The 24,357-nt window shown below is 37.6% G+C and overlaps 1 protein-coding gene across 2 annotated transcripts; it reads left to right on the top strand.

Moving 5' to 3' along the window:
* Positions 1-218: 218 nt before the first annotated feature.
* Positions 219-17,521, top strand: ramp2 (receptor (G protein-coupled) activity modifying protein 2). 2 transcript variants are annotated; one of them, XM_058414789.1, is made up of 6 exons: positions 219-379; positions 1,497-1,583; positions 2,222-2,281; positions 11,005-11,031; positions 12,735-12,891; positions 14,027-17,521. In XM_058414789.1, exons 1-6 carry the CDS (start codon positions 322-324, stop codon positions 14,274-14,276), a joined length of 639 nt encoding a protein of 212 aa, XP_058270772.1. In that variant the 5' UTR covers positions 219-321; the 3' UTR covers positions 14,277-17,521. The 2 variants fall into 2 exon arrangements, with proteins under 2 accessions (XP_058270772.1, XP_058270764.1); XM_058414781.1 differs by lacking the exon at positions 219-379 and adding an exon at positions 611-1,416.
* The last annotated feature ends 6,836 nt before the right edge of the window (positions 17,522-24,357 follow it).

Raw genomic sequence — 24,357 nt, 5'->3', positions numbered from 1 at the left:
AAAGCCCAGGGAGACAAACAATGATAGACCGAGAGTGGGAAGGGGTCCTGACAGGCAAAGAGACAGAATGAGAAAAGAGAGAGAGAGAGAGAGAACTAGCGAGAGAGAGTGAGAGAGAGAGAGAGAGAGAGAGAAAGAGAGGTGGTCTACATAACAGCAGCCCGCCCTATCTGTGGCTTCTGTCCCATTGTGTGAGTCCACCACCCCTTTAAGGAAATGAGCACATCCTGTTGTTTTAGTCGAGTCTTCCTGCATAAAGGTTCCTACATGTGATCAGTGTTCAGTGAGACACACACCGAGCTCGCAGTGGACTAAAGGACCATGTCTCCTCACGTGTCCTCACCTCGATTAATGCCAACACGGAGCCCCTCTTTGTGGGGTAAGTACTGCTAACGCACCACCTCCAGGGTTCTGATCTTTTTATATAACCAGATACAAATTCTCTGAAATTGAGCTGTATTATGGATAAAGCATATACCTTAAACCTAGAGAAATTAATTGATGTTTAATAAATCAATCACAATAACATCCTCTGTGTGTTCAAGATTTTTCCGAAACGTCAACACTGTGATTGTGAAAGCTTTCGCACCTACAATGGTTCTTTTACACAAAGAGTCAAATTGTTTGTGTGTTAAGAAAGTTACTTTATCAGCATATTTGGTCAGTAGCTAAATCAAAGGCATGGAGGTTATTGCTCTATGTCTCCCCCTAGTGGAGTAACAGAGACTAGTGCGTTTTTTTTCTTTCTCTTGAAACTTTCAATTCAATTATGGGCCAAATTTTAATTTTTCCAAATTTTAGTGGACTGGATCGTGCTCTAAGCCACAATTTGTACACAGACTATGCACACTAAAGGTACAAGGTAAAGTCTCATGATAATACAGTACAGATTGGTCCCTCTATTTCTGACAGTTTGGACAATTTCACTTTGGAGACCAAAGCTATTATAGTAACTTATAAAATGCTGCACTTGTTATATGTTGTATTTTTTCCCCTTCACCTTCAGCTCTAGTATATATTCCATATTGGAGCAGCTTTAAAATAGACAGATCAGGAAATGTGCTGGTGGAACAGGACAAAGAGAGGATGCACTCCTGCCATCACCAGCTATCTCTCTCCTCCTCCCTTCCTTTGTAGGATGATTATGATGGAGAAAATGTGTGTATGTGTGCATGGAAACATCCAAAATTTCCTTAAATAGACATCAGGAGGGGAAAAAAGTTTTTGCTGGTTACCACCTCAGCTTCCAGAGCAGAAATCTGTGGCTCAATGGATCAACATCTAACAGCATTCAAGAATAAACCATTATATATTGTTTAGTTTAAGAATTATTTTTTCTTTGTGTCTGTAAGGAAATGTTCTCCAATATCAGAGTGGGTTTTAAGCAGACCTTTGGAAGAACCAGTCAAAGAGAAGGTCTTATTTTTGTTGCATTATCTCGTGATTCAGGACGTATGTTGATATGCTTCTTTGACCCCGTGTTTCCTCTCTCGCAGTCGCCTGCATGGTTTTGATGTTCGGTCGGCTACAGGCGCTCTTTCCCAGCGAAGCCACTCCTCCCAGACGCTCAGAAGAACAACATGGTGAGATGTGTTTGAGTTTTTAACTTAACCATTAACTTTGGCATGTCGTGGATTGAACCAGTGCTTGAAGTAAAACCAGAAGTAACCAGAAGAAACAAAGCACAATTCATTTGATTCTCGACTTCAGGTCAAATATCTGTACTTTACCGTGTTAATCTAAATCATGCCTTGGTGTTTACACATTTCTACATTTTACAGAAAGGAAAATGCTAGCAAAGTAGTTAGAAATCCAATCAGAAGGGATACAGCACACTGTACCCTGCTGTAGATTGACTCGATCAGCTCCCTAGCTTTCTAGGTCAGTATATGGTGGACACTGCTAAGGACCACCGCTAAGCAAAATACTATCTACTAGCATGCAAGCTAGTTATCGTTAGCTAGGTTGGTTTTCTTTTGAACTAACTTTACAAACAACAACCAAAATCAGTGTGTGGTTTAATGCTTTTTTTTTTGGCTTGAACTTTGTTTTAAAATTTTATTCTTACTGTATGTTAACGTTTAACTGGAATATTTATATATGGATATTTGCACTGGTGAGTAAGAAATGTATCATCACTTGTAGCGAAACATGAATCATGAGTCTATCTCTATCTCTCTGTGTGTGTGTGTGTGTGTGTGTGTGTGTGTGTGTACACCAGGTCCGGGTGACATCCCCCTCTTCCCAGGAATCCCGATAACCACACCGTTAACCACAACAAGTGAGAGAGCCTGTAACACACAGCTGTCAAAACACACCGCGCTAGCCCGCTACGACATCAAGGGCTTCGGCTTACGCTTAACCCGTCACGTCCGTCTGAGTCATTTTAGTGCTTTTTTCCACGTTTCCAGGGCGTCACACACACTTTTTTGTTGCAATGGATACAAAATGAACCAAAGATACAACTAGGTCCTAAAAAAATGAATATCAATGTAAAAAACAAACCTATAAACCTGACAGGAGGCTTGTGATGCCACTAAACAGCAGCTTACTATACACAGCTGACTGGCCCCAGTGGTCAACCAGTAAGATCTTCCTGCTTATAGGAAGATCAGGATGTTTGTGTAACTTCCCAACATTCAGGATATACAGCTTAAGCACGGATTTTTCTACACGGCAAAAATTCCAGGAAAAGGAAGTTATTATCATATTTCTTCACTTCTAATAGTCAGTAATATAGTTAACTAGTAACATAGTAACTAAATATCATCATCCCTGTGGTAAAATTTGCATAAATAGATCACTAGATGTGGGTAAATAGCTACTGATCTACCCAGAGATTGTTGCTGTGGTGTAACGTGTCAGTGATACAAACCAGATTTCTGCTGTTTCTTCCAGAGGAAACCCCTTAAGCTAAAACACGACATGTTACTGCCTCCACATGCTTCATGTAAATATGACTTATAGGAGGGAGTTAACAGCTTGAGACCCTCATAAACAGGTTGCCAGAGCTAAGAAATTAAACTCCTTTCAGATACTGGATAGTTTCAGTTTTGTGTGAGGCAAAAGAAAGCAAGCGGGACGACTGGAGACTTTTCTTTCAGAGATTGTAAAAGCAGAGAAAAGGTAAACACATGACCTGCCCCTTACAGTACAAATAGCTAGTCATATGTAGCTATAGAGCATTATGGAGAAACACCACAGAAACAACGCATATTCCTTACACCAGTTTTGATCAACGTTTACCGGTGTTTTATATAGTAGTATGAATAGCTGCGTCCCAAATGACATACTACACCCTATACACTTACACTATACACTACATATTCTAGCGTCTAGTGTACGAATAACGCAAGGCTGATACGGTAGCTTTAGCAGAATATTTATAGAATGTTGCAAAATAAATCACACGATGTCCATTGGCTTTAATTTAAATGGCATTTGTAAGATGTCTCGTCTCATCCACCGGAGCATCATCGGCCATCTTGAATCTTTTTTCTCAACCAGTGTTGATAATCTGGGTACTTGAAGTGGACTTCTTCTTCTTCTTCTTGGAATTTTCACTACTCACACTATTAATACTACAAAATGACATAAATAAAAGTCTCTTGTTTAGCAGCCAGAATCATTAGCAAAATGGCCGGAGAGTATCTCTAATCGCCATTTCACTTTTGCCTCGTTGTTTTCTTAAAATAGCTTCAAAACCCTAGCTATCTAATCTAACCTAACATAACTAGCTAATCTAGCTAGCTAACTGTAGCTGAAAACAAAATCTGACTGGATAAAATCGAGTTTGTCTAAAAGAAGTGTGAATTACAGAAAAATATAAACAAAAACATAAAGAACAGGGATTGAATGATATATATTCAATATTAATGACACCAAAAGGGATACTAACAAAGTATTTACTACAGCAGACTGCAGATCAGGACGCAGCCCAAGTACTGTATTCAGGACACGCCATAGTTTTCCTGCTAGCATGATATGTGATATGTCTGCTAGCATGATATTGATGTAACTATAACATGTTACTAAGCTTCAGGAACAAACCTTGCCAACTGTCCAGCTATAGTGCACTTCTGAGATGACTTAGTGTATCTATGAAGCCGGTAGAGCTAGCCTGCTAAGTCTAGCTAGCTAAAATACAGCAGAGAAAACAAAACACTGACCTCAGGTGGATTGCTAGGTGTGTGTGTCTTTGTTTATTACTTTGTTTTGAAACCTGTGAAATTGGATAGTGTTAGCTTGCGAGGTAAACTAACAAAACTATTGGATAGTGTTAGTAGGCTAGCTTAAACACAGAGCAAAAAAATACAAACATGAACATGAGCAGAAGCTTCTCCAAAGATATTGGAGAAGTCACTAGGAAGATATTAAGCGTTCACGATCTTAGCTAGTGGGTGAAGATGCAAATTCTTTATCCCTGAGGATAAACGACATGATGATCAGTCAGTCGCTTTGGACTAGTTAGTGTACAGATAAAGACTCTATCGATCCTGATTTCATTTTTTCTCTCATCATATCATTGACTTCTATTTAGTTTATGGATCCTCTCATGCTCTTCCTCCTCCTCTTCCTCTCTCAGCATGAAGCTGGACTCCTTTCATGCCTAAAATCAAAGATGATGCGACTTGACATATCTAAATAATGTGGTATATGATGCCCCATATGTGTGTGTGTGTGTGTGTATGTGTGTGTGTGTGTGTGCGTACAAACCTTCCTCCCATTTCTGACTCAAGGCGTCGTGAGAGGAGGTGAAGTTTAGAAAAGAACATAACAGAACAGAAGAGAACAAAACAGTCTACAGCTGTGTTTGGTTAAACACATCCACTTTTCTTTTTTTTTTATATTTTACAACATCTTAAAAGCGTCCTAATGACCGACTAACCTGATTAATAAATGAAATATTGCTCAAGTGTTGTGATTTTCCTTTTTAAACAAACCGTCTTCCACGTAGAATTACTGAAATCAGTTCTCGTTCTAGTGGAGGGGTAGAGGGGTAGTGGAGGGGTAGAGGGTAAAGATGTACGATTTTAGCTAAAATCTTTAAAATGATCCACCAATAGGATGACGATGTAGGTCAGGCAATAAACTCCAAGTTGGCAAATATATAAAATGCAAATATGTAAACATAAACAAAAACATGTTAAAGCAGATGTGTGAACCAGTTTTCTGTATAATGGTGCCGATCGATGATGTCATTTTAACCAATCGCAGGATCTTCGTCATATGATCTAACACGAAGTTTTCCTTTTATATTGGCATCATGTTGTCCACTGAAAAAAGGGACAACAATCCGAAGTGCACTTGAACGACCGCCTCTTTTCCCAGGAGCGTACTCCACCGTTGGATATCCTGATAATGCACCTGAGTTTAGAGCAGTTTGGGTAAGATTAGGGAATGGTCTTTGGTGTATTAAAGAGAACAGAACAGCTGGTGGACTTTTGGGTCAGGGTTCCCGAACCTCTGCACTCTTAACACGAGCTGTTTTATTCGTTTATCCGTTTCATCACGGTCCTAAATGTTTACTCGTGTTTCCTACTCAGCAACAGATGCGAACCAAAATAAATCAGTGAAGCTCAGTGAAGCAGCAGAGAGAAGCCTGTGAGAAAATACAGCACAGGGTTGGGGGGGTGTTAAAGGGGTTTCAGATGTGAGAGAGAGAGAGAGAGAGAGAGAGAGAGAGAGAGAGAGAGAGAGAGAGAGAGAGAAGAAGTGCAAGAAAGACAGGGGAGCAGAAAGAGAGATGTGGACAGAGACAGACAGGAGAGTGAGAGAGAGACAGAGAAAGAAAGAGGAGCAACAGAAAGAGAGAATGAAAGGGAGAAAAGCAGGAGGAGAGATAGAAAGAGAGATAGTCATAGAAAGAGATGTGGTGAGAGAGAGAGACACATGAGAGATACACAGAGATAGAGGCAAAAGGAAAACTAGGCAGAGAGAGAGAAATTGGGGAAAAGGGAGAGAGAGGCATGGAAAAGACAAAGAGAGAGGTGGGGAAGGAGACAGACAGGAGAGAGAGAGAGAGAGAGAGAGAGAGAGAGAGAGAGAGAGAGATTGGGGAGAGAGAGACAGGGAACAGATAAAGTGAGAGGTGGGGATAGAGATAGACAGAAGAGAGAGAGAGAGAGAGAGAGAGAGAGAGAGATTGAGGAGAGAGAGACAGGGAACAGATAAAGAGAGAGTTGGGGAAGGAGACAAACAGAAGAGAGAGAGAGAGAGAGAGAGAGAGAGAGAGAGAGAGAGAGATTAGGGAGAGAGAGACAGGGAACAGATAAAGAGAGAGGTGGGGAAGGAGACAGACAGGAGAGAGAGAGAGAGAGAGAGAGAGAGAGAGAGAGAGAGAGAGAGAGATTGGGGAGAGAGAGAGAGGGAACAGATAAAGTGAGAGGTGGGGATAGAGATAGACAGAAGAGAGAGAGAGAGAGAGAGAGAGATTGAGGAGAGAGAGACAGGGAACAGATAAAGAGAGAGTTGGGGAAGGAGACAAACAGAAGAGAGAGAGAGAGAGAGAGAGAGAGAGAGAGAGAGAGAGAGAGAGAGAGATTAGGGAGAGAGAGACAGGGAACAGATAAAGAGAGAGTTGGGGAAGGAGACAAACAGAAGAGAGAGAGAGAGAGAGAGAGAGAGAGAGAGAGATTAGGGAGAGAGAGACAGGGAACAGATAAAGAGAGAGTTGGGGAAGGAGACAAAGAAGAGAGAGAGAGAGAGAGAGAGAGAGAGAGAGAGAGAGAGAGAGAGATTAGGGAGAGAGAGACAGGGAACAGATAAAGAGAGAGTTGGGGAAGGAGACTAACAGAAGAGAGAGAGAGAGAGAGAGAGAGAGAGAGAGACAGGGAACAGATAAAGAGAGAGTTGGGGAAGGAGACAAACAGAAGAGAGAGAGAGAGAGAGAGAGAGAGAGAGAGTTGGGGAGAAGGGAGAAAAGAGACAGAGTTAACAAAGCCCGTGGGTGTGTCCTATAACGGGGCACCCTTTGAAACATCTGTTTTATAACCGTGTCGACATCTCTCTCTCTCTCTCTCTCTCTCTCTCTCTCTCTCTCTCTCTCTCTCTCTCTCTCTCTCTCTCTCTCTGTCTCTCTCTCTCTCTCTCTGTCTCTCTGTCTCTCTCTCGACCTGCTCTTACACACCGGCCCTATCCCTATTGGATACACAGCCCACTATGTAGTGTATGTAAGCGTATTGCTTGTGTCCCTCACACGAGTGTGCACGCGCAGGGAGCAGGGCGCGGTTAGGGACCGGTCTCTTCCACACTGCCCGGGTTTCCTCTTCCTGCCCCGCGCGCACACTTCACTCAGTCACGGTCCGCGCGCTCAAGCGGCGCCTCGCGCTCTCTGCTATGAGGGGACCGCTCGTATTCTTGGGGCTGTTATTCTGTGTTTCTTCCGGTAAGTTCACTCCCGGAGCTTCCACGCTGTTTATCCAGCACTCTAACTGCCTGAAAGCGCTTTATGACTAACTCCAGTCGCTTGTTTTAGCCGAAGAGCAACTCTGAATGATGGACATCATTTAATTATCGCTTACTAACCGCGATCATTCATAATCAATCATGGGAGTTTAGATATTCCGAATTATTTTTAGTTTACCAAAACCTAGTGTGTATACATTTGTACAAAAACACTGTCAGTCATTATGATTGGCAAGTTTAATAGCTATTTAAACATTAGAGATGGCACGATACAATTTTTTTCTTTAACGATACCGATACTGCGATATTCATCCGATATATCCGATATATAACAATAACATTTAATATAATGGCATATTTTAAGGAATAATTCTAGAAATAATTATATATAATTAAAAATAAAAATAAATTATTGCAAAAATTAATCAATATAATAAATAATAAATTAATAATAAAGATTTTAAAATGTATAATAAAAAAGCATAAAGTATATAAATATATCAATCCTAACAATAAAGCAAACAACCAAACAAGGCTCTTTTTATGCAAACATTTTTGGCATTTCCCCTGTTCTCCATTTGTTAGAGGATCAGATTGAATTCATTCATTTTTTCCCCCTTGGATATCTGATCCACCATTTCTTACTGATTTTGGCCTGATGGAGATCCTGTTTATCTATAACATATTTATTAGGCTGGCTTTTTTTTTATTTTATTTCCCTGTATCAGTACAGATTAGATAAAATCTCCTAATAATGAATAGTCGAGTTAAAACAGAATAAAACTGGACTGTGAAAATAAAACCAGTTTTATTTGAATGAACGAATGCGTCAACCAAAATGTGTTTTATTTCACTTGTTTCATACCACAGCAACAGAGCGGTGCAGATTATTGTAAATGCACAGAATGCAATTTCTTCTCTTCTCTTCTCTTCTCTTCTCTTCTCTTCTCTTCTCTTCTCTTCTCTTTCTTTCTTTCTTTCTTTCTTTCTTTCTTTCTTTCTTTTCCTGGATTTGGTAAAAGCCTGTATTCTGACAGTCAACTTTGATGTCACATTAAAGCTGCAATATGTAATTTTTTTATTCCCTTTTTGTACAAATAACCTAAATGATATAAAGAAAGTGATAAAAAAGAATCAATGACAGACTGAAGAATCAATCCCCCCCAAAGAATCAATGACAGACTGACTCATGGTCTTGAAATCTTGTTCATGTTCACCTAATTTACCTTTAACTGGATTTCTAAAATCATATATCTAAACACAATTAAACCAGGTTGCACAAATAAACCGGTTTAAACCGGATTAACAATCAGTCTAAATCCTGTTTAAACTCTCTGTCTCATTAACAAGACCGTAATGATGTGCACGCAAAAAAACAATCTCACTGCCAAGGGAGGAAGAAAGGCTCTTGAATGTGGGAAGAAAGTCGCAGAAATGTAGTCATTTGTTTTAAAACAACGTATAATCGATGCCAGGTTCTCATGCCACTTACTTGGAGCTGTATGTCCTCGATTTTCCATTTGCTCCAGCTGGACTGAGTCAGCAAGACATGTTTCTGGTGTCTGAAGTCACTCTTTTTTGGGTTAAGCGCTGGAGCTATGCGGCTAGTCTTGCTAACAAAAACATTTTTTAGTTAGAGTAAGAGTTTTAGTTGTCATGACAACTAATCTTATCTTATCTTATCTCATCTTATCTAAATGTGATCGCTACCTACTCTATATAGTCCCAGTCATCCATCTTGAAGACTTTTCTCTGTAACTTAAAGTTATAACTTTACCTCTGACTGTTAAACCTGTTACTGACACTGGAGACTCCTTTCATCATCGCTGAATAACATCTCTTATAATACAGAAAAACGTCAAGATTTGATAATATGATATGATATGATATGATATGATATGATATGATATGATATGATATAATATAATATAATATAATATAATATAATATAATATAATATAATATAATATAATGTAATGTAGAACTTTAGGAAATTCTTGCCAGAGATTGCTTCAAATTACAAGAGAAATAAATATAAATGAAAAATAAATGAAATAATCGATATACAAATGCATTCAAAAGTACAAAATGTATTCAAAAATATTATTGAAAAATGAATAGAGAGAGAGAGAGATTGGGAGAAGGGAGAGAGAGAGACAGGGAACAGATATAGAGAGAGGTGGGGACAGAGACAGACAGACAGGAAAGAGAGAAATAGAGAGAGAGACAGACAGACAGACAGAAGAGAGAGAGAGAGAGAGAGAGAGGTGGGGACAGAGACAGACAGACAGACAGAAGAGAGAGAGAGAGAGAGAGAGAGAGAGGTGGGGACAGAGACATACAGACAGACAGGAGAGAGAGAGAGAGAGAGGTGGGGACAGAGACAGACAGACAGACAGAAGAGAGAGAGAGAGAGAGAGAGAGAGAGAGGTGGGGACAGAGACAGACAGACAGGAGAGAGAGAGAGAGAGAGGTGGGGACAGACAGACAGACAGAAGAGAGAGAGAGAGAGAGAGAGAGAGACAGACAGACAGACAGACAGACAGACAGAAGAGAGAGAGAGAGAGAGAGAGAGAGAGAGAGAGAGAGAGAGAGGTGGGGACAGAGACAGACAGACAGACAGAAGAGAGAGAGAGAGAGAGGTGGGGACAGAGACAGACAGACAGACAGAAGAGAGAGAGAGAGAGAGAGAGAGAGAGAGAGAGAGAGGTGGGGACAGAGACAGACAGACAGACAGGAGAGAGAGAGAGAGGGGTGGGGACAGAGACAGACAGACAGACAGAAGAGAGAGAGAGAGAGAGAGAGAGAGAGAGAGAGGTGGGGACAGAGACAGACAGACAGACAGGAGAGAGAGAGAGAGAGGTGGGGACAGACAGACAGACAGAAGAGAGAGAGATAGAGAGAGAGAGAGGTGGGGACAGAGACAGACAGAAGAGAGAGAGAGAGGTGGGGACAGAGACAGACAGACAGACAGGAGAGAGAGAGAGAGGTGGGGACAGACAGACAGAAGAGAGAGAGACAGACAGGAGAGAGAGAGAGAGAGAGAGAGAGAGAGAGAGAGAGAGAGAAAGAGTTTTTATTTAGCTTTTTAGCAAAATTACATATGATTTAAAGTCAAAATTTGGCAAGATGTCTCATTTTTTAACAGGAAGACATTTCATTTTTTAATTAAATGGCCGTTTTTGTAAACCAAACCAAGGTCAGGAGAAACGTTTGGTCAGTCACTGTATGATGAACTTGTATGCTGTTTTGAGCACCAACAATAAAATTCCTGAATTTGGCGTCCATTTTTTCCACTTCAATGTTTAGTGTTTGGGGGGAAAAAAGGACATTTATGGAAATCTAGCGCTTGTTTATTGTGTGTGGAAATTTTACAAATGTTTTAAAAGATTTTCCTGGAAAAATGTGACGTTTTCTATAATCTGGGTACGCTTGTAGGCAACGTGAATCAGTTGAAAGCTACATGTGAAATAAGGAGGAAATTGTGTATTTCATTTCTCTGTTCTGTTTAGTGTATAACTGTGGAATTATTGACCTGAATTTGACCTTCTGGTTTAAGTATTATCTCTCACACTCATGATGTGTCTTCTTTTCCAGGCATCAGCACTGAAGAGAAACCAATGGGTAAGTTTTCTCTTTATTTCCCAATAACAATAAGTCTTTAATTAATTTATTATACTATTTATTCTTTTCTAGTTATTTATAAGATAATAAGACAAAAAAAATACAGCTTGTCATGATGCTGACAAATGTTCTCCCTGTGCCTGTGTGGGTTTACTCCGGGTACTCCGGTTTCCTCCCACAGTCCAAAAACATGTACATTAGGTTGATTGGTGATTCTAAATTGCCCATAGGAGTGTGTGTTGTTGTCTGTTTATATGTGTGGCCCTGTGATGGACTGGTGACCTGTCCAGGGTGTACCCCTGCCTTCACCCAGTGTGTGCTGGGATAGGCTCCAGCAGATCCCTGTGACCCTAATTAGGAATAAAGCGGGTATTGAAAATGGATGGATGGATGGATGGATGATGCTGAGAAACTGAAACACAAACATCTCCATCCATGAAATTTGCTTATCACCAAAATACAGGAAATGAAATTAGAATCCTGAAATTTCATCAAAAAAAAACCTCTAATGATGCTCCAAAATACTGACTACTAAAATAGCTAAAAAATTTTTTTTTTAATTTCTAGTTATGCTCCATAATTTTATCTATTAAATGCTGAAAGTTTCAAGGAATCTCAAAAGTTTTCATTGTTTGGGTTTGTTCAGGCATAAAACAGTGTTGTGTTACTATGTGTCACTGAAAAATGAAAAAAAATTATAATTATAATGCAATTTTACAAAAAAATTAAAGAAAAGAAATTAAGTTCAAATTCTGGAAAATAAATAAAAAAAAGTTTTCATTTGATATTTTACAGACCAGTGATATTCAAATTCTAAAAAAATTCAACAAGAAATGTAAAAAAAAAAAAAAAAAAAAAATAATTATATATATATATATATATATATATATATCCTGTGACTGGACTTCGGAAATTCGGAAATTTTTGAATAAAAGTGTCTATTTGTTTTTTTTTTAAATTCTGTTGAAACTCTAAATTTCAGAATACCAGAATTAAGATCTAAAATTTCTGTTGATGCTCCATAATTTTATCTGTGAAAGTAGTTGAAAGAGTTACAATGCTGAAAGTTGAAAAAGTTTTCATTTGGTATTTACAAAAAAAATAAATAAATCTTGATAATGGTCCAAAATTTCAAAAACAAACTAAATTAATTAATGAATTAATAAATACAATAATAATAATAATAATAATAATAATAATAATAATAAAAACAACAATAATATTTTAACTATTTAATATAATTATTAATTAATATTAATAGTTTATCTTGTGATTATTTCTCAATAAAAACAAATTGTTTTATTATAGTACTGTAGAATTTATTTGAAAATTTATATAACACATTTGATTATTTATTCATTTTTAGTAATATTTATATAGTTATTATTGTGGAGCGTTCTCAAAACACGTTATGACTGATGGATAGAAATGATTGTTCTGTGTTCAGCCTCTTTTTTGTCTTGAAATAAAAAAGAGAAAAAAATTAAAATAAGGCGAAAACATCTCTTTCATTACGTTTGGTTTATTCATAAAAACTTACAAACTTCAGAAATTACAGCATTAACTCTGACTCTGAACACCTTCTGACCAATCAGACGTGAGAATTAAACAGCACTGTGGTGGAAGTATACTTGTATTGTTTATTAAGTTGTGAGATATTTCTAATTTATTGTCTTCTGTTCTCTTTGTGTATGGCAATGAAGCAAGCACATGTGATATATACTGCTCCATGTGTGACGAGACTCCGTTTTCGAGGGTTGAGTGCTACTCTGAATTCCTAGCATACTGCCACAAAACGTTTCAGAGTGAGATGGAGAGCATCAACGCCTCCGACTGGTGCACGTGGGACAATGTGAAAAGGTTAGTGGACTTCCTGGGCTTCGCTTGCATCATCTGCTATAACTGCTGAAATAGCCAGAAATCAGATCTGATGAAACACAGATCACATGGGAATTTTTTTGCAGGGATGAAAGGGCAGGAATTGTTTGGGGTTTTTTTGTAAAATTGTTCAGGCATAAAACAGAATCAGCTTCTGTTTTCAGCACTATTCATTGAAATTCAAATACAATGCTGAAAATTTCATCAACAAAAGATTTCATCTGGGGTTTTTTTGCCAAAAAATAAAAAGTAAAAAAAAAAATACAAAAATAAAACAAAACTGGACAGCCAAAATTGCTGAAGTGTAAATTCTGGAAAATTCATTAACAAAAAAAGTGATACTCAAATTCTAAGAAATTTCAACAAGAAATTTTTATTTTTGAAAAATCTAAAAATGGCAGAAATCCTGAAAATTTCTGAATAAAAAGTGTTAAAAAATTCTATTGATATTTCAAATTTCAGAATACCAGAATAGCTGAAAATTTCATAAGAAGAGTTTCCATCTGGTATTAAAAAAATGATGCTCCACAAATTGGACAAATGGCTGAAAACTAGTCAGAATGTCACAAAAGATTTTATCTGGTATTAAAAAAAAAAAACAACTTAAAAAATGTCAGAAATCAAGTTTGAATCTATTCTGAGTTTATTTATCTAAAAATTCTTTTGATTTTTTTAAAATTTCAGAATACCAGAATATCTGAAAAAGTTAAAATGCTAAAAAAAATTCAAGAGGAAAAGTTTCCATCTAGTATTTATTCAAAAAATCTTTTGATGCTCCAAAATTTCGACTACCAAAATGGTAGAAAATCCTTAAAAATTTGGTGTCTAGTGATGCACCATAATGTTGTCTAGCAAAATTGCTGAAAAAGTTACAATACTGAAAATTTCAACAAGAATACTTTTCATCTGTTGTTTAAAGCAAATGTTATTTACAAAAAGATGCTCCAAAAAATTGGACAAAAATGTCTGAAAACATGTTGGAATCCTGAAAAATTCTGAAATGATGAAAAACTGAAAATTTCAACTTAAAAAGATTCATTGGGTATTTAAGATATTTATTTATTAAAAAACATCTGTCTGGAAATAAGTACACACTCTCTCCTGATCTCTCTTTCAGTCCCTATAACAAGTTCACCATGTGTTCGGAGGACATTGCCGAGTGCCTGGCGCTCCCGTGGCCCAACAGGCTGGTGGAGAACATGTTTGTGGAAATCCATTCCTCCTTTTTCCAAGAGTGTCCGACCGAGACGCTCCGGGATCCGCCGCCCAACGTCATCTTCGCCCTCGTCATGACCCCTATATGTCTTATCCCGGCCATGGTGGTGCTCGTCGTGCTAAAAACCAAGAACGGAGACAGGAGGTCATAAAGATCTGCCTCAGTTCCGCGGATTAGCTCCATCTGCCCTTTTCCTGGGAAAAAAACTGGCACTCGCTCTTCTGCTTTTAGACGTGAAGATCTTTCTGTCCAAAAACCCGACAGTTGTCCTGTTTCCATCTACATACTACGTGAATTGAAATATGGCTTATACAGTAGCCAGAATATCCAAAAATATATTGTTGATCTTGGTTCAAAGCTTTGTTTTTATGATTCTAATTAATGATTAGTACAATCACCAGTGTTAGCTTCATGCAAACATATATCATCTTGACAAGTTTTTAAATAATGGCTTAGGAACTTCCATCAACTCAACTGGGATGAAGTTGGGTAAGTAAATTAAGTCAAGATAAATTCATCAATTGCTCCAGGATGCTTCCAAGAACCGTGTTTTTGTTGCCTGAAAACGTACATGACAAGGCTAAAATGTGTTAGCTAACATAACGGAATGTAAAATATGCTGAGTTAATTAGTTAGCTAGGTAAGTGTATTTACACAGATGTAAAGAAATAAGTACATAAACATAATCCTGATCAAATTTCTAAATAGTACGTTATGTTTTGCCGAAAAGGCAACAAATCATCGTCTACAATTTCAGCAGTCGTCTTCCCTCCTCACATCGGAAGTGAAATATTATTTGAGTTTGGATAGAACCTTCATTTTCTCTCAGTTTGTGTAACTGCAAGGTGTGTGTGTTGTGCATAGAATTTAGTTCCACGTTGTTGGTTTCACATTTTTCGATTTTATCCGTGTTTCCGCGTACATTTGTTTTCTGATAGCGAAATGATCGTCTTTCATCTGTGCATGCTAATTAATCCCGCTAGTAAAAATGTTCTGCTAGTGAAAAGTTTGTTTTGAAAATGTTCCTTCTGCAAACGTTTGTTTTGAAAACATTCATTTTGCGAAAGGTAACTTTGAAAGCGTTTCTTTTGCAAAAGTTAATTTTTTTTTTTTTTTTTTAAATTTCTCCAAATATCTATCAAATAATTTTTCAGATTTTTTTTCCAGAAATTTTTATTATCATTTTTTTTTTAAAAAAAAGCTCTACATTTTTTTTCACACCGCATTTATATGGAAACAGAGCTACTGTGTCAGTGCTATGAAGATCACACATACCCATCACATCTTTTTGATTTTGATTCTTAGAATGTTTAACCCTTAGCAAAAAAAAATTGCCGATTAAGAAAATTCATTTTGACGTTAAAAACACATTCAGAAGCTTCCGGAATTTGTTCGATCGTCTGCTTTCGTGCTTCTGACGTCGTTTTGTTTAAGACACTAATTCACTCATTTTTAGTCTCACAACCTGCTTCGGATATTATCATTAAGATGAGCGTTACCATGTTAGAACCCTGAGTGCTGAGTGCTGGTCCAAGCCTCTCATTAACACCATCATAAACCACTGAAGCCTTACTCCATGTACTGTAAGACCTTTTTTTTTTTTTAAATAGTTCGTATTTTTATAAAAGTTTCAGTCTTGTCAAGTGACAAAGGCCAAATTGCTGGCTTGTGTATGATTAATAATCTCAATGTGTATTTTATGATTTTTCGGACCCAAGTCATTAGCGGTGACTGTAGGTTTTTTTTTTGTAATAGGACGACTAAAAGAGAATTTCATCCTTTTTTTTTTTTTTTTTTTTTTAATATTTAGCCCAAAATAATTGTCTGCCACTGATACAAGCTCAGGATATATATATATATATATATATATATATATATATATATATATATATATATATATATATATATATATATATATAACCAATCAGGAACATCAAAGTATCATCTTGCTACAAATGAGAAAATCTTGCTCTAGTGTTTTTTCGTGCAAGTGCCAATTTTTAAACAAACAAACAAACAAACAAAAAATCTGACAATTTTAAAATTATGATCATAAGATAAACGTAACCACCAGAGGCAGATGGGAGACATTGTATTGCTCTGATTTGCCAAATCCATGACTATATGTATGGCTTCAGATTGGACAATAGGCTCGTTTCAATACATCGAGCTTTAAAAAAACCTCTGAAGTCTAATGTTGTTCTAGAAGAAATCGGACTGAGGCTGTCCGGTGTGCGAGTGGAGCTCCGTGTAGCTGAACTTGCTCAGTAATGGTTTAAATTCAACGTTGTTGTTTATTTTTGTGGATAGAAAAACAAGAGCACCAGCAGCACACAGAGGCTGCGTCTGACTTCTTTCTAGAGCAGACTGTAGATTCATCAGTCAAGTCATATTATTGTAATAGTGTCATGACGAGCTGGATTTATTTCTTCACTGATTTGTCATGGATTGGATTAGATTCAAGATTCGATTCGATTGTGCTAACTAAAATAACATCAGATCAATAAAACAAACAAAATAAAAAAAGGTGTATCCTTATCCTTTCCATCTTGTTTCAGTGGCAGACACCAGATTTTTGATATATGTTGAGTGCTGCAGGGATGAGGTTAAGGCTAATCCAGATGTTAGCATCCCCGTTTCCTTCACTGAACAACCGCTTTTGGATTTTTGTGTGAAATGAGCAACAAACGTTTAGGATTCTTACACGTTTTGTTCAAGATATCTTGATCACATCACTCTGTCTGTTTTTAACACCTAAAAGTGTGAAAACATCACGAGTGAGGATTCACTGATGGATTTTATGTCAGAAAAAAAAAACTTCAGGCTTTTAACCAAAAATAAATACATAATAATCATAATAATAATAAAAAGACACTGAGTTCAGGACGATGGATCAGGAAGGAAGTACAAAAATGTGAACTCATTCCTGCAGCACTTTATATCCAACCAAACGAAATGGGTGGAATTTTTTTTCAGGATCCATGGACTCACATAACGTCTCAATTTATCGGTATATTTTTGGACGACAATGCAACAACTGTTCTGTCAGTCAGCAGCTTACTGATTTTATTCTCAAAGGTTTAAAGGTTTTAGTGCAAAGCAAAAATGGTTGCTTGATTGCATTCAAACCCCGTAGCTGCCCTTGCAGGGTTATTGAGCCAGAAACCAAACGATTAACCCTCAGTTACTCATCCCTGTGCTCAGATCGTCTGGTTTAGAGTTTTCCGAGAGTTTTTCGACCTCACGGCCGCTTCGTTGTAACATCCAGAGTAATTTAGTGCAGAAGAGGTGAAAGGTTAAGGGTCAGAGAGGTGGCGTGGGAACATCGTAACTGGAAATCCAGCTGGAATGAAAGCATACCTGTGTGAATATATTATATATATATATATATATATATATATATATATATATATATATATATATATATAATAAAAAGGTCTTAATTCAAGGTCTGATGGGACTGTACACATTTTTTTTTTAAATGTTATGTTTATACTTTTATTCTTTTTACTGTTTCACATAATGGGAGATTTTGTCTTTGTGTACTTTGCACATTTGATTTTTTTTTCTTCAACGACTATGAAAGTGTGTGCTTTCGTCCGAACCTGTGTTTTTGAGCTGCTCTGTCCTGTGGTATGGCCTCACTAACCAATCTGTGAATCATTTTATACTGTTCCTCTGGAAGCACTTAGACATCCAATTAAACAATGTCTTTTAAATCAGATCATTTTCTTTTTGTCTCTTATTCACACACACACACACACACACGTTTTGTTTTGTTTTGCTTTGTTTTTTTGCCCTCGTCAACACGGTGTCAGAAGATGACTTCAGTGTCTCGAGGAGAAACCAGTACGGCAAACATGCAGCTGGTCATATGCTAGCAATTTTGATTCCTTGTAATTCTCGCTAATTAATGGCCCATGAGATAAACACGCCAAAACATTAAAGTGTCCACTTCCTTTCTGTTCGAGTGCTATGACCTTGCCAAATAGCATCATGGGAAAAAAACACACACACACACACACACAGACGCACACAACCTGTTTCCTTTCAGTTACGGTAAATAATTGACCAAAAATGACCACATTGCTATCTAAAGCATGTTTTTAAAGCTACAGATGATTTGCAGTAAACTCACCACAGTGTTCTTGAGTTCTTCATTCGGATTGGTCAGAAGCTGCTCTATAGCAATAATACAGTAAACAAATCGTAAATGTATGTAGAAATATATATTTTAATATGTGTTTATATTACTTTTAAAGCAAGCACTCCACTCCGCTCCATGGACATAATCATCGACATGGTAAAGTTTTATTAGAGTTTCGTTGTAGTTACGTAACAGTAAATGTAACCGTAAATGGATAAAAAGTGCATGTTCTTTACTACCTAAAAACAATAGGAATGGTAGGAACATATCACGAGGACACTAAAGACTTTCTAAACAAATCAGGATTTTTTTTTTTTTTACCAGAACACCAGCAGAATGGAAACGGACTTATGGGACGTTTTCAATCAGTATAAAGAACTGAAGGATTTTCAGGCTGCGAGTCTGATCTAAAATGAATCAGGACTCTGTTGGCTTTCAGTGTGTTTTTCCCTCTGTTGGAGAACCTTACATGGAATTTTACTGGTTGAAGATCAAATCTGAGCTGCTTTTTACATGAACAAGCACTTGGAGCATGTCAGAGAGCAGAAATGGGTTTGATATCAACATTTACTTTGCAGATAGAAACATTTATGTGGAAAACAATGAACAGTTTTCTATGAAAATATCGCCTCTAGTAGGCTAGGGAAAAACAGAAATACTTCTGAAACACTGCAAATTCTTAAAGTTCTGAGTGTCTACTTTATTATATTATATTATATTATATTATATTATATTATATTATATTATATTATATTACATTACATTACATTACATTACATTACATTACATTACATTACATTACATTATATTATATTATATTATATTATATTATATTAACCACCACTGAGACATGATAAAACATTCAATGATCAACATGGACACAGCCAAACAGGATGAGATTTTTTAATAGGTAGTTGTATTGTGGACTTTGTATGTCTTTTAAAGTCTCCTGAAAAGTGTGAGCTTTAAGTGAAACTACGCCTGTGTAAAAAATCCACAGCGATGACACACACACACACACACAAACACACACAGCCATCTGGACACTACTCTGGGCAGCGTCTCTGTTCTGTCTCTGTCTGGCAGGGTGTAGTGGGAAAGACAGGGTAAGGGTGATCACCCTCTTTCCTGTTCTCTCAGTCTCTCCTCCCTCAGCTCACATCAGCTCATCCGCACGGCTCCGCCTTCCCTCACTGCTCTCGTCCAATCCTGCGTCATTTTTCACAAGGCCCATGGGACAGCACACACCTCACATGTTGAAGCAAGGAGCCAATCAGAGCCGGCCAGATGCTCCACACTGCCCAGTGTGACTGGCTTGCCTCCAAACATGGCTGCAACTTTTTCCCTTACATGATTCCTTTCCAGGATCTGTTTATTTGTAAACGACTCGTCCAGGACTGATCAAGACACTCATGTACAGTCTGGCCTGAATTTCCTTTACGTTTTTAAACAACTTTCTCTCCACTTCTCCAGAACAATCTCAGGACGCCTGAGATTTATGCGACAACGCTGCCACCTAGTGGTAAAACACAACAATAAAATAAAACACACTGAATGAGTCACTTATTGATCCTATGAGAAATGATGATTATTGATCCTATGAGAAATCACGTGTCTACTATATATATATATATATATATATATATATATATATATATATATAGAGAGAGAGAGAGAGAGAGAGAGAGAGATGTACACTACCGCTCAAAAGCGTAATTGTATTTCTCACATTTTTATATTCTAGTTTTACTTTTTTATTTCCATTATAGGACTAATTTCCATTATATATATATATATAAAATGGAAATTATATATAATGGTATATATATACATATATATATATATATATATATATATATATATATATGTATATATATATATATATATATATATATATATATACAGGTAGACTACATCCTATGTAGAAGAGGCAATCTGAAAGAGATTGACTGTAAAGTGGTAGCAGGAGAGAGTGTAGCCAGACAGCATAGGATGGTGGTGTGTAGGATGATTTTGATGGTCTGTAAGCAGAGGTCAAAGATAGAGATGGAGAAGAAAACCAAGTGGTGGAAGCTGAAAAAGGAGGAATGTTGTGAGGAATTTAGACAGAAGTTGAGGCAGGCTCTGGGTGGTCAGGTAGTGCTGCCAGATGACTGGGAAACTACAGCAGAAGTGATCAGGGAGACAGGAAGAAAGGTGCTGGGTGTGTCACCTGGAAGGAGGAAAGAAGATAAGGAGACTTGGTGGTGGAATGAGGAAGTTCAGGATAGTATTCAGAGGAAAAGGTTATCCAAGAAGAAGTGGGACATGGACAGGACTGAAGAGAATAGACAGGAATACAAGGAGTTACAGCGCAAGGTGAAGAGGGAGGTGTCTAAGGCCAAGCAGAAGGCGTATGATGAGTTGTACACTAGGTTAGACACTAGAGATGGAGAGAAGGACTTGTACAGGTTAGCTAGGCAGAGGGATCAAGATGGGAAGGATGTGCAGCAAGTTAGAGTTATTAAGGATAGAGATGGAAAGGTGCTCACAAGTGAGGAGAGTGTACAGAGGAGATGGAAGGAGTACTTTGAAGAGCTGATGAATGAGGAAAATGAGAGGGAAAAAAGAGTAGAAGGGGTGAACTCTGTGGAACAGGAAGTAGATAAGATTAGAAAGGATGAAGTCAGGAAGGCTTTGAAGAGGATGAAAAGTGCAAAGGCAGTTGGTCCTGACGACATCCCGGTGGAGGTCTGGAAGTGTCTAGGAGAGGCGGCAGTGGAGTTTTTAACTAGTCTGTTTAACAGGGTTTTAGAGAGTGAGAAGATGCCTGAGGAATGGAGAAGAAGTGTATTAGTGCTGATCTTTAAGAATAAGGGTGATGTGCAGAGTTGCAGCAACTATAGGGAGATAAAGTTGATGAGCCATACAATGAAGCTATGGGAAAGAGTAGTGGAAGCTAGGTTAAAGAAGGTAGTGGAAATTTGTGAGTAGCAGTATGGCTTCATGCCCAGAAAGAGCACAACAGATACAATTTTTGCTCTGAGAATGTTGATGGAGAAGTATAGGGATGGTCAGAGAGAGTTACACTGTGTGTTTGTAGACTTGGAGAAAGCGTATGACAGGGTGCCAAGAAAAGAGCTGTGGTACTGTATGAGGAAGTCAGGAGTAGCAGAGAAGTATGTCACGGTGGTGCAGGACATGTATGAGAGGAGCGGACAGTGGTGAGGTGTGCTGTAGGTCAGACAGAGGAGTTCAAAGTGGAGGTGGGTCTGCATCAGGGATCGGCTCTGAGCCCCTTCCTGTTTGCTATGGAGATGGACCAGTTGTCAGAGGAAGTCAGACAGGAGTCTCCTTGGACAATGATGTTTGCAGATGACATTGTGATCTGTAGTGAGAGCAGGGAGCAGGTGGAGGAAAACCTGGAGAGGTGGAGGTTTGCGCTGGAGAGAAAAGGAATGAAAGTCAGTCGTAGTAAGACTGAGTACATGGAGGGAAGTGGAACAGTAAGATTACAGGGTGAAGAGGTGAAGAAGGTACAGGAGTTTAAGTACTTGGGGTCAACAGTCCAGAGTAATGGAGAGTGTGGGAAAGAGGTAAAGAAGCGAGTGAAGGCAGGTTGGAATGGGTGGAGAAAGGTGTCGGGAGTTCTGTGTGATAGAAAAATTTCAGTGAGAATCAAGGGGAAGGTGTACAAGACAGTGGTGAGACCGGCCATGCTGTACGGTTTAGAGACGGTGTCACTGAGACAGAGACAGGAGTCAGAGCTGGAGGTAGCAGAGCTGAAGATGTTGAGGTTCTCTTTGGGAGTGAGACAGTTGGACAGGATTAGGAACGAGTACATCAGAGGGACAGCTCATGTTGGACGTTTGGGGGACAAAGTTATGGAGGCCAGATTAAGATGGTTTGGACATGTCCAGAGGAGGGAGAGTGAGTATATCGGTAGGAGAATGTTGGACATGGAGCTGACAGGCAGGAGGCAAAGAGGAAGGCCAAAGAGGAGGTATATGGATGTAATAAATGAGGATATGAAGCTAGTGGGTGCGAGTGTTGAGGATGCAGAAGATAGTGATAGGTGGAGAGAGATGATTCGCTGTGGAGACCCCTGAAGGGAAAAGCCGAAAGAAGAAGATTTCCATTATAGGACAGTCGTTAAAACTCACTACTGTACATGTCACACTGTGTATGATTGTGTATGTGACAAATAAAATTTGAATTTGATGTCATAACCTGTAATGGTTGAAGGTTTCTACCTCATATCGTCTCATATAAGAGTTTTTCCTTGCCATTGTTGCCTTCTGCTTGCTTATTAGGTATAAATCAAATTTTAAACTCTGTCATTTTTATTCTAAATTTTTTTAAATATTTCTTTAAACCTGCTTTGAGACAATGTCCGTTGTTGAAATCGCTATCTAAATAAAATTGAATCAAACTGTACAATTTCATGCGCAATCATCAATAATGGGTGCTATAGTAATTATGGGCCTTTCATGCACATTACAATTTCACCATTATCTTTCATGTACAATACACCTTTACCATTATCACTTATTAAAATGATCACCAATTTACAATCCCTGTGTGCAATATTACAGTGCTACACTATTTTATATTTGTATTTAAGTATTTTCTATAATTTGTATTGGATTTGTACAGTATCTGTACTTATTTATTTTATTTGATGCTTTCTCTTTAAGTTTTTTTTTGTTTTCAGATTTCTCCTTGTATATAGTATATATTTCTTTCTTTCTCTTTTCCACTTTTATTAGAGCAACTGTAACATGGCAAAGCAATTTCCCCCTGCGATTAATACAGTTCTTTGAATCTTGAATTGAATAAAATGAATAGAATTGGAATTGTTTTTAAAAATTAAATTTAAAAAATTGCTGGTTTTATTTACTTTAAACATTATTACGGTGGCCATGAAGTGCAAAACAAAATAACAAATCCAAAAGCACAATAACAAATCTGAAAACAAAATAACCAAATCCAAGATAAATAAATAAATTTTTTGTTTGTTCATTTGTTTTCAGTTTTTTTTTTATTTATTGTTTTTATTCAGATTCAGATTTGTTATGTTGTTTTTGGATTTGTTCATTTGTTTTCAGATTTATTATTTTGTTTTGCACTTCTCTGCCATCGTACATTTTAATTCTTATGCCAAATCAGTGTATGACTCTGAAGGAATAAAAAATGGGTTGAGTTTATTTAAAGCACAAGGTGGCAGCAGATTCAAAATACTTGCAATTTGGTCCAAATATTTAATACAATTTCCTACAAAATTTCCTACACTTATGAAACTCACTCATCTGACTTAACAGCCAAAATGGCTGTGGCGTGGTGTAGTTCTTTAGCTTAACTCTGTTAACTGTGGTTTAAATGCATTCTCTATTGATAGAAAAATGCTAATTATTTTTCCTAATAAAAATAATTATACATTTACTGTATTTACTGCACTGATTTTCCTCATATGATGCTTATCAACTTTTAGTTTTCCCTGCCAATAAACCATCATGTTTCAGTTATTAGGATTTACAGGTAGTTTTATTCCACAAGTCCAAGACGTCTTGGCCCGTAAGAGACATTCTGTTCAGCTCATTTCCGAGCTAATCCTAAGGACAGTGTCTCCCAACACACCTCATGAAGCTCAGAATCTAACTAGCAAGCGCCTCATTAGCCGAGCCAGGTGTGTGAGAGTAATATGGTGTCGATCTTATGGGAACATAACACTCAGGATATTTTGAGGCAAGTGAGTTAGAGGTGGACTAAAGCTCAGAAGAAACGATGACCTCTTTGCTTTGGTCATTAAACGATTAATGACCTCTGTGTTTAAGGAGTTAGGACTCTAAATTCTGCTTTAAAGGAAAATGTCAATCATATTAGTTTGTTAAGTAAAATAGGGTTCCTGTATGTTGTACTTGTATATTTCTGTGAGCTCTGATCCAGCTTTTCATTTCATTTGAAATGTAATAGCAGCTAAGCAGGAAGTGCAAAAAAGAAATAATCTTAAAAGAGGATTTCAGATTATCAGCCAAACAAAACGTTATTTGTAATAATTCTTTAAATGTGCAAAAAAAAAGTGTAATGTGTAAAAAAAAGAAAGGAA

This window comes from Hemibagrus wyckioides, linkage group LG02 (genome assembly GCF_019097595.1).
Source record: "Hemibagrus wyckioides isolate EC202008001 linkage group LG02, SWU_Hwy_1.0, whole genome shotgun sequence".
In the NCBI taxonomy this organism is placed as follows: Eukaryota; Metazoa; Chordata; class Actinopteri; order Siluriformes; family Bagridae; genus Hemibagrus; species Hemibagrus wyckioides.
Note: the sequence above shows the minus strand (reverse complement) of the source record. Positions and strands in the feature narration are given on the sequence as shown.

Coding starts and splice junctions, on each gene's coding strand:
- ramp2 (XM_058414781.1), top strand. CDS start 1,356: ATGTTCTCCAATATCAGAGTGGGTTTTAAGCAGACCTTTGGAAGAACC. Junction 1,417..1,496: donor AAGAACCAGTCAAAGAGAAG/GTCTTATTTTTG, acceptor CCTCTCTCGCAG/TCGCCTGCATGGTTTTGATG. Junction 1,584..2,221: donor ACGCTCAGAAGAACAACATG/GTGAGATGTGTT, acceptor TGTGTACACCAG/GTCCGGGTGACATCCCCCTC.